Source organism: Paralichthys olivaceus, chromosome 12 (genome assembly GCF_024713975.1).
Source record: "Paralichthys olivaceus isolate ysfri-2021 chromosome 12, ASM2471397v2, whole genome shotgun sequence".
Classification (NCBI taxonomy): domain Eukaryota; kingdom Metazoa; phylum Chordata; class Actinopteri; order Pleuronectiformes; family Paralichthyidae; genus Paralichthys; species Paralichthys olivaceus.
This window is the reverse complement of record NC_091104.1, coordinates 13433538-13452046: the sequence shown is the minus strand read 5'-3', so window position 1 is coordinate 13452046 and position 18509 is coordinate 13433538. Positions and strand designations below refer to the sequence as shown.

Sequence of the window (18509 nt, the reverse complement as noted above, 5' to 3'; positions counted from 1 at the left end):
CCCAGAATCATCAGCGGGGAGCCTGACACCGTGGGGGCTGTCACTCAACAACAGAATCTCAGTGGCGGCAGGGCCTCTGTTTGGGGAAGGCACTTGTCAGTCACATCTCTGGCTGCGGGGAAGCAGGTGCGCTGACCAATCAGAGAGGGTCCCAGCACAGCAGGCCCCGGGACCAGGAAGTGAAGCGCCATCTGGAGTGAAGACGAGCTGTGAGTGGGCAAGTGAAACAAAGTAATGACATGCTGGAGGAAAGCTGGTGTGAGGTGGATATAACAAGGGCATTTGGATTCATGCTGCCTATCACACCAACTCTGTGGCTGATTCTCGTAGTCAGATGGTGCTTATTAAAGATGTGCACAGGCAGCCATTCCTCTCATGTGGGTGTGTGTGTGTGTGTCCATGCACGCGTGTGTGATACCCAACAAGTATGATGGGTAAAAAAATGCATTCACACATGACATGGTATCAGAATACTGACAATGATTAGTGCAACATGTGTAGCATATTTATCAGTCAGATATTATTATTAATGCAGGACCAGTCGATTTCCACCTGCAGGGTGTCACTTTATCATTGATAGTTGACAATTTGCCAGGTCATAAAATATAAAAAGGAGAAAATGGCGGCAGTGAAAACTGGCAAATTGAAAATTATGACTCCGAGTTTGATTTGGGGGAAAAAGATGAAAAAAATCCATTAAAACAGGTTCTGCATGGAATGAGCTCTCTCTTTCTCGCTCCCCTCTTTTATGTAACAACGATCTTTTATTCTTTTGATAAGAGACAGATCTGCTACGAGATAGGTCAGAGGAAATGGAATTGAATGGAAATCTTTGCGCTACATTTACTGAATCATCAATGTGATTAATGGCAGTTAACACCTCGTAAAAATAGAGCCGCAATTACAGCGGAAAATTAGGGGCTAGCATTACCATCATGCTAATAAGTACTATATATAATTACATTTATCGCAGTATTGTCACAGAGATTGATAAATTCATGCTCAATCTCGTTAATCTCTCAATAACATCCAGCACAAAATTTAACAATTATCTTTTTTGTCATCCCTGAATAAAAAAAAAGGGAAAAAGAGAAAGGGGTAGAGGTAAGTGATTGGAAGAGGAGAGGGAGGCAGGAGAAGATGTAGAGAGGCAGTGTGCTAGAAAAGAGAGGGAGAAGATATGCTCCTGTCCATCTCGAGCATTTTTCATCCTATTCCCAGCAGAAGGGAATTACCAACTCTAAAAAACTGTGTCTTTGTGTGCTGCTCTGAAAGGAGAAACTCTCCAGCACTGAAGAGATAAAGCTCAAAACAAAAGCAGCCTGAATTGGACCAGGATTAGCTTTAATGGTGGTAATTACCAGAGGGGATAACAGCCCGCTCCTCTCTGCCCATCACTGAGGCCCAGAGCAGAGGACAGCAGGAGGGGGAGAGAAAGACCTGAATGAGGTCCCATCCCTGGCTGCCTGTGTGGCTGCATGGTGGCAGCGGTTTAGCACATTCAATTGTAAAACACTTGGACGACCCATCTATGTCTGGCCTCTCCTGTGCTAAAAGCCACTACTGTATCTCCCCACCCCTGTAATGGCTGCGCATAAAAAAGGGACCGGGCCCTCCACACTGTTGCTTCTTGAATTACAATCCGAGCTGATGGCAGGGATAAGAGTGCCCTAAATTATAGCAGCGGGGGCACTGAGGCCTCTTTCCCTCTGTCTCTGTCCCCACCTCATCTTAATGGCTGAGCAGCATCAGCAAGCTGCACAGTGTAGGCCGATAAAACGTTATTATTTGGACCATTGACAGCGATGGGCTCTGCTGCCTAAAAACAAGAGAAATTAAAATGCAACATGGTGCCACCTTACACCCACTGTGGAAGATTGGCCCCCAGACATCAGCTGGAACAAAAGAGAGAATCGAGAAGAGCCATGTGCAGGACATTCAGCCGCTCAGTGGGCTATAATTTATGTAGTTTTAAATGTCTACTTCAAAACCCTAATTTGAATGTCAGCCCTCCAGCCCCAGGAGCTGAATCTAAATCAAATATACTGTACCCCATGTGCTGCTGCTTTTCAACTCCGCCACCTCCTCTATAGCTTTGCACAATATTCCCAGGTTCCGTATTCTCAAGGTGTGCGTGGACGTCTGACCTGTGCCTGTGTTTGTTTCCTGAAACTTGGATCAATAAAGAGCACCAGACAATCAATCCACGGGGGAAGCTGGATCTATAAATATCTCATATGTCCAGCTGAGCCAGACTGTCCGCACCATGGACTGCATTAACAGACCCCACAGGTTCAGGATACGCGGAATAAAAGGCTCCCCCTATGTTACTCATCTTCCCATTGATCATATGAAGGTGTGAATTGTTTCTATATCTGTATCCAGTTGATGTGTTTATTGTTTCTTTATCAGTGTCAAACAGATGAGGAGGAAGAGTCATGAGCCTCGTACGTTGTGCAGCCGTGATCTGTTACCAGCCTAGGTTTAACCTGAATAAATTCAGGTTAGGGCCCACACTGTAGTATGTGACTGTAATGAGAAACACCCTGCAGCCCGGTACATAGTCTCCTTTAATTAGCTCTTTTGAGCTCCAACAGAAAAGCCTTCACATGAGAGAATGGACCTGCCATTCAAAACTCCACCTGTGACAACTGAGCACCATTGGAGGCATTTCTGTCGGTTCTTTTGCTCTTATCTTGGGGATGAATCAAGAGGCATCATCACATTTCTCTGTCTCTTAAAGCTCCTGGTTGACCCCCCTCTGTCGGCTCTCTATAGGATTTATCTTTTTAATCTATCCACAATAAACCAAGAAGAGTGTCCCCATGTTCACTTCAAATGTAATATGGATAACTTGCAGGCATGCAGCCGGATGGTAATGCAAATGCGTATGGATAACATGAACATGACCAGATTAGTATCAATTTTTTTCTACTGAATTCCAGCAATGCTGCTCATGATTTGATGATACTAAGAAGGTGATGCAAGATAGCTCAGTAAAGCTGAGTAACATCAATACAGTCAGCATCTGAGCCATTTGTGCCAACAAATTCTTTGAGGCTGACATCAAACGTTCAACCACATGTCGGCCTGCCCTTGTGCGGAAGTCAGAATGGAAATCCCCCTCCTCCCTCCATCCCTCCTAAATAAGTTTGTGGTTGGCATCTATTTTTTTCTTCTTATTTCAATCCAAGAGCAACTCTGCAGATGAAAGCAGAGCAACGTCGCTAATGTGTGCAATCGTCACAGCCGCATAAACCCACCACAATAAATTAAAGACCGCAGGCGTTCTTCTTGGCCTCATGTGACCAACCCCCCCCCCCCCCCCAGATACAAACAGACATACGGTCACACAAGTCGCACATTGTCCTCCAACGCCCTCCAAACTAGAAGCAGCCAGCAGGCAGGCGCCCGGGTTCCCTGCTCCAGACCTATCTGGCTGCAGAGATAAAACCGTACTGTACACACAAGAACATTTGAATCATCTGAGAAACATGACTGGGATCCTGGGTGATGTGGGGAAACCTAATAGCTGTACTGCACAGGAGGTTTTTCTCTCAGAGACCTGTAGCTACTACAGCAAAGTTTTGATGACTTAAATGTTTGTATGAGGTGTGGGCGGAGTGCTAATGTTAATGCACGACTGCTCCTCATATGTGGTTTTACTTTGATGTGATGCTGACGTGTGTGACATGAAGACATATGATGTGAATAAGTCTAAACTCTGTACATCCACCATATATATGTGTATGTTCAGTTTAAACATGCGTTTCCTGCAGACACACATATACTGAAGGACGATTTATGTGCTCTCTCTCTCTCTCTGTCTCTCTCTCCCTCTCTCTCACACACGGCACCCATAAAATTCAGATGTCTCCACACTCTATCCTTTGTGAGACCTTATTGTCCTGGTTATTACCCTGGGTATTGTTACAGAGAATTGGTATGCTTATCAAGGCCTGTAGTCTAAAGTTGATACGACACTGGCCTGGCAGCTTCATTAAGATTGATATCCTGCCGGAGTACACCCAGATGAGCTGATCTCGGACACGGGAGGGAGAGGCCAGGCAGAGTTAGCGGAGAGAGTTAGAGGAAGACAGAAAGAATGAGAGAGTGGGAAAGAGAAAGAGACTGCAGGTCCACCTCCCAAGTAGCTCAATTGCCATCTATTGAGCCACTTGAGCTCAGGAGAGGGGCCAGGCATGCATACCTCTCTTTAAGGGGACGGTCCCCTTGTAACCTCACCCTGCCAGTCATAAATTACCTTCCCTGGCTCAGTCCTTTCACAGTAGATGCACAGAAGGCCCCTATAGCTTCTCTATGAGCAATTAAGGTCTCAATAGGATGGTATCAAACCACGCTGACCCCATCCAACCTCTCCTGTCATTGTCACCTCCGAAAAGGTCCTCTCCACTCTGTCCCCAGAGTGCCACAGCTCTCAGCGTGCCCGGCACAGGCAAAGTGTATTTTACTGACCACTGGTCAGTCACAGTTTTCACCCTGTGCAATACAAACAAGGTCAGAGGTCAACTGGACTGGAAGTTTTTCTTTTGTGTGTTTATGAGCAATGTTTCCAGCTGGTTAGCCCGCTCCGAATATGCCGAACCCGGACTGTGTCATTTCATTAGCTGTATGACAACAGTGCTGTCTCATTTAACAGATTATTTTCATTCCAGCGGATGGCCTTTCTAGCCATCCTATCATCTGGGCCACATTCACTCTGTGTAGCCAACTGGAATAAAACTTCTGCTTTATGAGAACTCCCAAGTGCTGAATTCAGCCTGTATAGGTCAGGGAAGATTGCACTGTGTACATTAACCGAGCACACTGGCGTGTCTAATTTGCTGCGGTGGGCAAAACAAAGGCTTTCATTGATATCTCCATATCGAGTCAGGCCTAGATTCAGTGGATAGTCCTGGTTTCCACTGGCCAGACCTAATGATTTATTGCACCAGTGACTAGCCTGCTCACCATCTGATTGGCAAGGCTGGGGTCCATTTAGAGGCATATATTTTTAATCACTGTTTACCATGTCAATAACAATGCTAATCACTTCAGAGCGGTGTTAATATTCCTGCACTGGGTGAGGAGACAACAATGAGTCCTCCTGGTATGTGTGTGTGTTTAATAAAAAACGACATTGAATCCAGTGTAACTACAGCTTGTGCTTCACCTTAAGAACCTTCATTAAAAGGAAGGACTCGCAAATGTGAGCCACCAACATCTGTTATTGAACAGCATTATGTCAAACCAATTGTGCACCATTCCCCTTGTTATGATGCTGTATGTCAGATTTAAATGGTGGAATACCTTTCAGGGAGTGATAAGACCAGAGGAGTGGGCTGAAATGAAATTCCTTTCATTAAGATTATCATCTGCGGACACTCTTTAATGCCAGCAATGACATTGTGATTGTGGAATCCTTCATTGCCAGTTGTATCAATGCAACATTAGGACCAAAACACCAATTTTATGTTTTTTTTTTTTTTATCCTGGTGCTTCAGTACCTTTTGTGCACTTCACATGCTCAGCTTTTTTTTATGATGTGACATTCCTGCTAGCATCTTGAAGAAAATGGGATGACGTGACAGCAAGTTTAATGTGCGTATGGTGAAATGTCAAGCTCTATCAAGCCCATTGGCCAGCGTCGTGCACACAGAGTAGTATTATGGAAGTGGGGCAGTTGCAGCAGGCCCCTCTGATGGCCTATAGAGTGCTCCCTATATGCACACAGAGTCATTGGGCAGATGTGACCTCGCCAGCACACAGAGGCTCTTTGTGTCCGAGGGATTTAGAGTCCCCTGGGCCTCCTGACTCTAAACATTAACAGACCTACTGCAGAAGGAGAGAAAGGGAGACCCTTACTCCACTGACATGCAACATTAACTGAGGCCAGCTCTCTCTCCATACTTACAATATCAGGAAGGGCCCTATATGTACAGATGCACGCTAAGATGCATGTGTTGGGTTGATACAAGGGCAAGGCCACAGCTCAGCTGCACACTAATGAGGTGAAGCAGTGTACTTAGTGAAAATATATCAGTTATTGGACTGAGGACATATATTTATAGGGCTCTTCACACTTGTTTACATGCAATAAAGACAAGGTCTCAAAGCACTCTACTTAGAGGACTCCAGGACAGGCTCAATCCATTTTACTCATTTTCATGCTGCAACTTGAGCAGAGGTCAGTGTCCTTAATTCTGCTCATCTTCCATGATGTGACTGTTATCTCATTACTGGAATGTGTTTGGAAGACGCATCCACGCTTCGTTTCAAGACGAAAAATAAAAGACCAAATTATCAGTAAAGGATTGCTGTTATGAGCTCAACATACATGAACTTATCTGGATTCTATGGGGCTTTCTTTTCCCGGCATAATAGTGTGATTATTCACGGCTGTGGTTAAAGCTGCCTTTGTGATTCACCGATATTCTCGTCATTTTTGTTAATAATAATGATACAACATTTGCATAAAGGAAATGAAACAGGTTCCATTTGCATATATTAAACATTTATATGTATGCATATAATATGTTTGCTCATTTCAGGAAACTAGGCAAGATAATAGTAAGACGAAGTCAGGAAATAGAAGGAGCACAAATCCACAGTAAATATTGGCCTTCGTTATCTGCCATCCTCTCAGACAGGAGGCTGTATCATTTTTCAGCAAAGAGCCCCCTGTTCTTGAGGACTAGGCCAGGCCTTGCCTTATTAAATTATCTCCCTTGCTTCGCAAATACAATTTCCTGCATAAATCACTCAAATGATCCTTCAGACTGTCAGGTCCAAGAGAGTGTTTTTATATCCTATCTGCCTCCGACCACGTTATGCAAATCCCCACCACCGTGTGTTCGATATCTATTGAGATGCTTCAATTGTCTACGTTTGGCCTTAAATCCTTAGCTTGTCCCCATATTATTCTCCTGCCCTTGATAAAAGTGACACTAAGCATCAAGCCATCACCAAGTCAGTAATCCATTACCAAAAAAGAGCATGCCAATTTAACTAAGCCAGAAACACTGACCCTGCAACCTTGACCTTGTAAACATCACAATGGGGGGAGGCCAGAGTTTGTGCATTGGAGAGCTGTTTGCTGGAGCACTGGGAAGGGCTTATTATGGCCTCTAAGCTGGGACTGAATTCAATCACATTGGAAAGAGGCTGAACAGAGAAATCTTCGCTAGAGGTCAGCTTGGTGTAAGACCCCAATACAGAAATACATAACTGCACCATGTTGGCCAGATAGAAGTCTGCATTATCATTCTCCCTACAGCGAGCCAGCCAGCAGTCTAATTCTGAAGGATAAACATCTGTAATGCTCTCGCTCAAATGGGAGCCAGCTTAGAGTGACTTCAGCTTGATCCTAGACAGCTGTTTGAGGAGCAGCTCTGGCCTAACTGCGCAGGGGGTCTCGGTGGATGTCCTGAAAAGGGACCTCCAAAAATCTAAAGGGACAAAGGAATCTCCCAAACAATGTTCTTGCTGACACAATGGTGGTGCACGGGGAGGAAGGGGCAAAGGAGCACTGCCTATTCTGGGGCGTGAATGACCAGCACATTCCTCTCCAGTCGCCGAGCAGTGAGCGCAGTGACCAAGAGTGACAAGTCTTTAGACCGCTTTGTTGACACTCTGTGTGCTTGACCAATACATTCCTTCTGTTCTCTCCGCTCAGCCTCCCTTTTCTCTCTTTCTGCTTCCTTCCTCCTTCACTTCTAATTCTACAATTGCACTTCTATTGGATTATTTTGTTTCTGGGTGGGTAGCCCTGAGTCCACTAACCGGTGTCAGTCTAGTTACATATTGCTTATATTCAGAATAAAACATGGTACGGCATGGTACCACACATGCACATAAATATACGTTGGGGTCAGGTCAGTGCATAGCATTACTGACACACATTTAGAGCACATGTTTGTTCTCCATACAAGCTACACATCAGCCCTTTGACAAGTGAAATGGGCGAATATAACATATGGGACAGTATCAAGGGTTCATGTGGAGGACAGGGAATTACAGGCTTCCTTCCTCTCACACACTCTCTCTCCCTCTCTATCAGATCACACACACACAGAGGAGGGATCCCTGGGCTGCTCACAAAAACTCTCCAAATCCCAACATGTAAAAGATAAAATTTAAAGTTATGATAACATTTCAGATGTTGAAGCGAGAGCCATCGAACAGCCGGGAATCAAGCTGAATGTGCCTTTAAAACTCACGGCACAGACGAGTAGAGAAATGAAAGTTGTATGTGTCTGATTAAAACTCGGGTTCATTTCCTTGGTTGAGAGGCATCGGTGTTGTCATCTGCAAACCCACTGATTTCAACACCGCAGAGAGAGAGAGTGACAGTGGGAAAACAAAGCAGCACAGCGCATAGTTACTGTGCTGCTTCGTTGTGAATACCTTATACTCCCTAATTGACTGGGTAAGGCCTGTGTTGAGCCCCGCCGAGCTTCGGCATCAGCAGATTCACACCTGTGACAGCGGCGCGAGAATGACGGGGCTCATTAAAAACTTGATTCGGATCCTCGGCAGGAACCCTGTTGAGTCGCTTTAAAGCAACGCGCTCATCGGAATGATAGGTGGCAAATACAGTAGCAGGGGAAAATTGGACTTGAAAAGGAATGTCTGTCTTTCTACTTTTTTTTAAAGTCTTCCTCTTATTAACCTGTTTTCCTTTGTAGTCTCAAACAAAATGGCTTCTATAGCTGTACACAGGGGCCTTTGAAGGTGAGCCTTGACTGGCATACACGGATGTCTTCTTGTAGGGCCTTAATTTGATGCTTGAGCACTGCTGAAACCCCCTTATGCGTTTGTTGCCTCCCTTTGAAAAGAGTAGACTTTCACTTGAGTTAAAGTAAACTGCATACATTTTTCATGTACCCAACCTAAAGATAGGCGCTGCACTTTCCTACACCGGTGGCGCGCGATTCCCGCCGCGTTCTGTGCCACCGCTTCTCTGCAAGTGATGTCTGACCTTGTAACTCTGCCTATCAACGAGGGAAAGTGACTCTGGAATAGGGTCGAGGTGGTGCACGGTGGTGTGGTGTACAAGCAGTGGAAATGAATTCAGTGCAGCGTGTGACTCTTGTGATGAGAAATGTTCTGGTAAATTATGACACAAAGCATAATTCATGTGATAAAAAGAGGGAAATATTGCATAGATGGAGCAGATTATTGGTTTGAAGGCGAATACCTTCAGGCTATGAATATCTGAAGTACCTAGTGCAAGAGATAATAAGCACCATCTTAATGGTTTATGAATCTCATTTGATTTATGGTTATTAACCATTGGAGAATTATAGTGGCACTGTATTGATGGACGGGGGTATTTCAGGATAGAGCTCATGTGATTGAAGTAGTTCAACCTGCCAGCTCACAGGCGCACATGGTAGGCAGCCATGTGCACACGGAATTCTACAATAACCTGACCTAAAAAAACTTCATGCTTTTAGTTCTATTCCTGACAACGTTTTCTCTGGTTAGGAAAAAAAAAATTCCCCAACTAACAAGTAGCTTCAAGCTAATCATCAGTTCTTCGATTTTTCCGTGTTAGTGATGCCAGAAGTAGAAGTAAAAGGGGAGGAGGGGGAGGAAAAAAGGAGAAGGTTTTATCCAGGGGACCGACACCATTCCCGTCCCGCAGACGCCTCCAAGCGAGCACATCCCCTTGTCGACCCCCCCCCCCCCCCCCAAAAAAAGAGAGCATCAATAAAAGAACTGTGGTGCAGATTGGAGAAGGCATGAGCAGATTTTCAATGGGATTTCAGGAGATGGCACAAGGGGCAGAAATCTTTTGCTTTTGTCTGCTGTTCAAATGGGTCTGATGAGCCTCAAGCTGCAGGCTTCGCTTGTCAAAGAGGTCCTGATCTCTTGTGAGAATTGATTTCCATCATTTGGGGGGAGCTGTACAGACTGGGGGTATATTCCTGCCTGGAAGAGCAAGATAAGGGCCAAATGAACTGAAACCAACTTACTGTACAAAATAAGCCGCAAACCCCTCCCCCCTCAAAAAAGTGAGAAAAAAGACAGAAGAAAATAACAATAAAAATATATGAAGTTGTCTTCCAGTTTTTTCTCAAATGTTGGATTACTTTTCACAGAGTAGGAAGCCCTGTCCTGTTGTGGCGTTTTCTCTCCGCCAAGCATTTCATCTGATTATGAGTACTTTGCAATCTGCGACAGCATGATTGATGCTCCACTTTCATGAGGGGAATTTTAACAGCACCTCTTCAGCGCTCAATGCGCACCCAATTATGCGTCTGAGCTGGTAACCTTGAATTTATGTCACCATGGCAACAAAACCCCCGGTCATGCATTATGGATTATCATTGAAATTCTACACCCCTACCTAACATAATGAGAGCCCAGGACTTAATCAAATCAGCCCATTCTGTGTGACACAAAGTGAAGAAGGAGCTCTCATTGTATTGGGGTTGAGGCTGGGAGAAGCCGGCCAGGCAGCCAGGCAGGCAAGCAGGCGGGCGGGCGGGTGGCAGGCTGGGCTGTGACGGCTCGAGCAGCTGCAGGGCTAGCAGCCTGATAGATGGCTCCCATATACATCAGTGAACATATAGACAGATGGTCCTCAATGCCTGGAATTTCCAACCCAGGAAGCAGCTGTTCAGCCTAACCTCTGCTGTCCGTCTCACCTTGTTGTCATGGAACATTGAGCAGGGAAGGAGAATGTGGATGGTGACATGGTGGGAGTGTGGTAGAGCACCACCAACCTCCAACAGTGGGACATGGGTAGGGGGACTGAGTGGAGGCTGAAACAGGGCTGGCTGAATTTATATTAGGTGGCACTTATTCAATCTGTCTCCCTCTCCCCAGACCCCTCCTCCTAATTTTTTTTTTTGGGTGACAGGTCTTACACATGAGAACATAAATAGAGGTAGCCCGGAATGATTCAGTCCTCTTCTCACTCCCTCTCTGTCTGTGTGTCTATCAGTTGGATGACATAATTGTTGTAAATCACTGCACCGGATTAATGCAATCTATTTTTCACCTCCTCCCTGGCTTCTCCCCCTGCACCACTGCAGGCGCAGCCGGAGCTGTTACATAAAATATTGATTGCTGTTGTGTATTTCTCTCATTGTATGTAAGCATTTTTTATTAGCTAACAGGCAAGCAGGGGACGCCAGTGGTGCCCCCTCCCTCTCATGTCTTCCCTCACTCTCTATAAGAACTTTTAATAGCTCAGCAGATTTTGTTCCCCCTCTCGTCCGTTTCCCTGCATCATCCCTGTAGAGTACTGGGGCGCCCTGAACATTTCAGCATGGGAATATTGGAGCTGGAATACAGGAAATACAAAAATAGGCTCTTCTCAACTAATGCTTGAGAAATTGTAGATGCAAAACTCGTTGTGATTTTAAAATAATAACTTTGTTTGTTGAAAGTGTGGTTTTAGTTCACTCACTATGTAGAAAATATATTTATTTATTTTTTTGACATCCAGTTGGGCAAAAATATCTAAAGCCCAATTTCTACTGGTTGAAAACCCACAAACATGTGTCTTTTGTCTGCAATGGGAATTGATTCAATCTGTATTCAGTCTCTGGTCAAATGACTCTGCAGTAGACACAGATTTTTATCGGCTTTTGCTCCAATCAGCAGTGATGGAAACAACACACCCTGGTGGACGCGATAATTCTTTCTTCTTATTTATTTAGGAAGTCAGGACAGTGACACTGTACCTCTCTGGCACAAGGTTATAATGTGCATTGAACTTCTGGGCATTGTCGCATAAATAGCGATTAAGGTTTGTTTTATTGTACATTTTTTTACATCTTGGACAAAACACGCAACATTTGTTTTTTTCGTTTTGTGCAAGATGTGACACAAGCAAGACAGCCGCATTGGTGTCCGCCGTGTTTGTGAGGTTGAACATGACTCAGGCAAACTCCTCTCCTGGCAACGGTTTACCCGTGGTTAAAATAACTGCATAGACCCACTCATTTTGATGTAAATGAGGTATAAACAATCAAATTCTGTCCAATGCTATAATGTTTTTTTCAAATGTAACTAATCATCAATATATTTTTTTGCCTGACTAAATGCATCTTGAACGGCGTCTGCCAGGAACCCAGGAAACAACCCAGCTGCAAAACTACAAACATATGATTCACATTGACTCTGCAGGGATTTAATGTTTTGGCCACAACCTTATGTCACTGGGAGGAGCACTGTGCTAAATGGCTGATTTGCATAACTTTTCATCGGCTCTTTTCCAAAGCAATCATGACAGTTTTTTTTTTTTGGGGATGCTCTCTCAATGGAATGTGAGGCTTGGATGTTTATTGAGTCTATAACAACCGCTTTTTTGGAAGCAAAACAAAGTCTGCTGCAGGCACTCAGGCATATCAAATTTATTCTGAGCACAGCAGTGAAAAGGGACAGTCTATCAGCATCAGAATACTAATATCTCATATTCCGTTGAAAAAACAAAAAAAATGAAACAAAGGAAAAAGTGTCTTAAAGTAAAAGGGAAAAGTTTATGTAAAGCAAATGGGAATTGAGTAATTCATCTACACCCCAGGTCCTCTGCAGCTGTCTAATACATCTGCATATTTCCAATAAACATAACAGCGTAATAAATGTTATTTTCTCTGAAGTAAGTGCATCACAAGTGGAGGTGTCATCTAAAATGTATTTGTGATGTGCTTGATGAAGCCCGCTCATCTCTCTGTAATGACACCCCAGCCTCTCTCATGTGTTATGCATCACATCTTGTTACCATCTTCCTCTGAGCATGGCTGTCATCATGCGTCTTCTCAGGCCCCTCCGGAAGCATTGCATCAGCTATAGGGATACATGGTGAGGGGAAGGAGGAGGAGCGGGGAGGGGGGAGGGGGAGCGGCCTTATTAGATGCCTCTTCAACTTCTCAAACTCCAGAAGGTGTCATTCTTATCTATATTTGCCCCCCCTCCCCGCCAGACTGATTCATTACCGAGCAGAAGGGAGGCAGTGGAATCAGTAGGTGTGAGAGCACTTTTGCATGAGTCTGTTCTCACGATACATTATTGATGCTGTACTTTTTTTATATCAGAACATGTGCATCATACACCTGCATAATATATATATATATCAAGTTCATGGAGAGGATTATTGTTATGTTGTTTAACTATATTATATGAGAACATTTTGGCCTCTATTTGAACCTGCTGTGGAACGTGTAGGACGTACAAGTTTTTATTTCAGTGAAAACACAGATTTATTATTACCTCCACCAAGGAGGTTATGTTTTCCTCTGGGTGACTTTTCATAATGACACAAAACCTACTTAATGAGTTTCACGACACCTGTTACAAGCATGTGGTATGGGTCAGGGAAGAACACATTTAATTTTGGTTTGGATTCAGATCAGCAGTGGATCAGGGATTTTTAACATTGTAAGATTTGGCACTGTGGGCATTTTCACCACTTTCAGAAGGAATAAAAGTCTTTTGCAGACAAACGCATCAGAGTTTAAGATTTCTGTGTGAGTGACAATTCTTATGGGATCACAGTTCAAGAAACGGATACAAATAATATGGACTGGGTGAGCAAAGACCTGAATTCATGGATCTTGATGAAAAAATCAGGCACATTTAGGGGACTGATATATATGAGTGTGTACAATTTAGGATGGCTCGATTAACTTTGCTCTTTCAGGATTGTGGCAACAAAAAAAAATTAGACTGTCTATCTTGTACAACCTCAGGTCCACTTTATCGTGCTGTATTAAATCACAGCCTTATGCAAATCAGCTTGACCCAGGCTGTTCACTCTGGATCAAGCAAGGAAAATAAATAATCACTTATATATTATGCTTCTTTAGGAGTGCATGCATAATTGAAAAAAGACATTAGCATGGACTGAGGGATAAACTCAGATCCTGCAGAACAGAGGATAATACAAAGACAGCCTGTTGTTGTTAATTCTTCATGGGCACCTTGTTATGTTGTGTATCAATGCATGTGCACCGCCAAGACATAAAAGCACATAATAAAGAGTACTGAAAAGTTTATTCATTAATCTCATTCATTAATCACCAAGAAGAAGACGGACTCTATATGTAAAGACTGCTACAAACTAATGACTTTGCCTCTCTTTGTAACCTTCCTCTGACAGCTATACTATTGGGTTACAAGGAGAGTCACTCTAGTGCAGTCCCCACTGCCTCATTTGCATGGAATTAATGATGCATGCATATGCAAATGAGCATTTTAAACAATGTTGATTACTGCCTATGTATTCATAGGCCAACAGTCACACATGTCTGACATGCCACTTCTGCATGTAATTTGCACCACAGTAAAGGGCAACTGGTACCATCTCTCACGTAGCTTCATCATGGCTGCAGGCAGCGATGATAAGTGTGTCGCGACTGATGTTCATTTATTGGGCTGGGTCTCTTTTCTGAGGTGAGACCATATTTCTGACGACAAGAATTAGCTGCGCTGTGCAAGAAAACGCACCATTTTTGCATTCATGCCAAGGCTGCACATGAAGATCAGCAAGAATTGACAAGTTCCACATGCATGCAACATGTGTTCTCCAGGTATAATGTTAATACTGTACAAGTGTTCTCTGTCTACTGCACACACACACACAAAATACCCATTTCAATCTGCAATGATTTTCTCTCCTTCAAGACAGGATGAGTCAGGATGGAGTCTCGTTTCAGACCCCAGATGTTCACAACCCTCTGAGCCTGTGGATACATCATAGCCAGCTTTCATCCAGCTCCTGAGGCCCACTGAGGCCTGTGGAAGGCATCCAGACCATCCCTCTCATTTGGTTAAAGGCTGTTCAGTGGTACAGGCCAACAGTACTGAGAGCCTCTGCCTGTCAATCCCTCCTTATACCCCCTCCTCACTCCCACCTAAAGGTTGACCCTGTGCTTAGACCCTTAAACTGGTGCATTTCTAATATCTACATGTCGTGCTATGACTTACCACTGCCCTACGGCAACAGTCAAGTGTGGCGAATATCTTTAAAAAGCCACGAGAGATGGAAGTAACCATGTTACTATAAAGTAAATTGTGAAGATGTGGGCAATTCTAGATTCTAGATTTTTAAAATTCTAAATACAATAGCCAAGGCTGAAAATGGGTAATTGTTCTGACATGTAAATCTTCTGTGGCGTTTATTATCAGAGGGAATTTGCACTTTTGTAGTCTTATTTCCCCTTTACAATCAGGGTCACAACCCCTGCTTTTACAAGGTTCCAGTTCAACACGTATTATACTTTACAGTGTCAATATTTACGATCCGGCTGTAACCTACATTCACATTATATCTGCGCTTTGTCACAATTTGCATTTATGGACTGAAACTAAATGGCCTATTTTACCTCTATATGTTCTCGTAAGGATAACTCTAACGCCATGAGTACTTTTATAAAGCAGTGGAGCGCAAGGATTAGCATGCAACCCATTTCTTATGGGCTGATAAGAAAACACTATCAAATCAATATACTAATGTATTTTTTTTTCTATTTTTGATTTCATTTCTGCAGCCTAATACAAAATTGTAATGAATGATCAGGGGATGTTTACCCCATTTGGATTTTCTAGAACTTGGTGTCTGCATTGATTAATGTGTGTCTAACCTATGTTTTCATTATGAGAGGAGGAGGTGTGTAAGTCCACTTGTACATTTGTCTGTGTGAGTCTGTTTGGGGGCGGGATGGGGGGTTATATTTTGGGCTGGTATGATTGAAACCCCCCCCATGCTTCCATGTGGAGGTAATGAACCTGAAGACAGGCAGCGGCTAGCCTGAAATTTCATGCATTGAGAGAGGTTCGGGGCATACATAAGGCTGGCTTGGTCATTTGTTATCGTTAATCTTTACATTTATGGCTGCAAATATGTTATTAGGAGGTGTGTCCTGAGTATTTCACTTTGATTGGGCAGTGCTCTATGACATATTGATCAGTCGAGCTGGGGCAGGGACAGGCAGGGGGCCAAAGTGACCGAGACCTTGACTTTGGACATCTGCAAGACATGATCATGAATGTCTGGCTCATATTCAGCAGCCCTGGTAATTTCCCTTTGTAGGGGGAATCAAGGGCACGTAAAGCCCATCGCATTAAGGTCGACCACTTGCTGCCTGGGTGAGTAAGTGACAGCATACACGGAAACCAAGATGGGGTCCGGCAATGACCAGCGGCCTCCTTTGGATTACATTCCAGGAAATCCTATCCATCTTCATTCAAGCATTTCACTGCTCAGTGAAATCGTATGGTAGGGTGGACCAGATTCAGATTGGTTCTATGTTGTGTGTGTGTGTGTGTGTATGCATAAGACATACATAAGTCAATGTTACCCCAGACTCCTCCAGGCTGTCCTACGTTGGTAAGCTCTTAACATGCACGCTCACACCCCTCCACTAGCTGCTGAATTGAGACCTAATAAGTTGACATGATTCCCGTATTAATCATCCATGGAAATTTTTATAGGTGAGCGGCAATTTCGCAGGGCCCCGGGTCAAAGCCAGCCGCCCTTGCTTTATCCTGTTCGTGTCAGCTTCCATCCAGAAACGACAGGCCCTGGATCTCAATCAATTATACAGCAGTCTGAAGCTATAACAGCACTCGCTATTTACTAGCTCAAGCAGCAAATCCCATGATAAAACCAACAACGACCTATCACATGCAGAAAGAAAAATGCGAGAGTTAGTTTATTAATGAACCACGTCCCACTCGCCTGTTTATGCGGTGGCATTATCTGCACCATATCTGTCTTTGTAAGTCAGAAAACAATATGCCATTAGTCATATGAAAATTCAGGAATGGAACATTTCCAATTCATGAAAAAACGGTTCCATATACATACATATATACATGCACAAACAGATTTAGGGGCAGTGTTGTGGAACCCAATGATCAGTGTCTGATGAAGGTAACATTTCTCTCTGTCTGCACTTAGACTAATGCGAAGGGGAAAACCATTTGGCACACCACACTGGCTGACATTTGTGGAGATTTAGTGATTTGTGGAGAAAAGACAATTACAATAGAACGTGTGTGAATCAGCATTACTCTACAAGGTGATGTCATGCTTGTAGTCACTAAGCTGCTTCTCAGCTCACCCACAAAATGTGCTCGGCAATAGTGGGATGTATTTAATCCCAGTGCTGAAATGCCTCGTAATGTAGATACATCAGCTCTTTAAGTCTGTTCTCCTTGTTTCAGACCTCAGACGAGAGCTAATCCCTGTGGTCATAGTGATGATTCATGTTTGCTCATACATCTTGAGCTATTTATACCCACGTGCAAGGAATTGGGATACATTTGGATAAGATGAAAGCAAATATATGAAAGGCACATGGAGAGTGAGAGATTGGCCACTTTATCACCATATTGCATATTCACGTATTGCTTTGGATACGTTTCCCATCATACAGAAATGTTCTGCCTCTTGTTTACATTTAACACAGGCAAAACATCTATTCTTGGATATATTTGTAATCAATATTTGTTTTACCATATAGTAACTGAATAAAACTCACACCCCTTCAACTATTTAGTTTTAATTTATATTTTGAGTATCATATTTCACATATATAGATATAAGCACTCTACAGATGCGGGATTTTTAGCGTTGTTTGTTTGTTCTAGAACCAGATAGTTTATTGGATCTGCACCAAATTGCACACACTCCTTAATATCCCTAAACATACAGATACAACCGGATTACATATGTCAGATATCAAAAAAGTGATCTATTTTGCAATGTTACAGGAAGTGAAAAACCATTCTTAGATCCGCCCCCTGATCCAGATCCACACCAAAATCTAATGGGTCCATGGGTCATGCCCCACCCCTCCAGAAAATTTCATGGAAACTGCCTCAGTAGTTTTTCCCAAATCTAGCTAACAAACAAACACACAGGAAAACATAACCTCTGTGGTGAAGCTAATTATCATACAATAAACCACAGGACAGTAGGAACAACACAACTTCAGATGAGGTGGAAATACAGATTTGAGCATGTGATGGGCTGAGGGCTTTCTGGCCACAGTGTTTGCAAGTTGACAGCATAGTTAGCAGGTTTCAAATGAGGATTAAGCTAGGTGTTGACCCAGCCACCGGGGGACTGTAATCCCAGTCACAAGTACAAGCCATATTTTATGCTAATAACAGTTCATTTCATTAATTCACTATTAAATGTGCCGATGTGTATACATATATATAAATATATTATCATGCTAAAATGTCATCAAGATTAATGGAAAGACCAACAGACATTGCATTTATGGAAATTACAATATTACTCTTTGTAAACCGTGGTCCCCACTAATGGATTTTATGCACCTTTATGGCAGAAAGCCATGGCACCTAGAGAATAGAGATCAGGTAGAAATGTGTAGGTCATTATGCATCTGGACTCCCAACCTTCCTCTCTCCTTAGCCCAGTGCCCAGCTCCAGGCTGTAAATTAGAAGGACAAGTTGTGTGCGACGATCACTGTTTATTGCTCTGTTTAAATTCACCCTCCATTCGGAACGACACATTACG

The 18509-nt window shown here is 43.4% G+C and overlaps 1 protein-coding gene across 2 annotated transcripts in view; it reads right to left on the bottom strand.

The window, feature by feature from the left end:
* LOC109627918 (doublecortin domain-containing protein 2) overlaps positions 1-18509 on the bottom strand; it is a 206838-nt gene that overhangs the window by 26261 nt on the left and 162068 nt on the right. The window contains exon 13 of one of the 2 annotated variants that reach the window (XM_069535770.1): positions 75-207. The exons of the other annotated variant lie outside the window; for it this stretch is intronic. Within the exon in view, the coding sequence (XP_069391871.1) occupies positions 140-207 (68 nt within the window). The 3' untranslated portion in view covers positions 75-139. Of the gene's footprint in view, positions 1-74; positions 208-18509 lie in introns of those variants that run through there. 2 annotated transcript variants of the gene reach the window in all.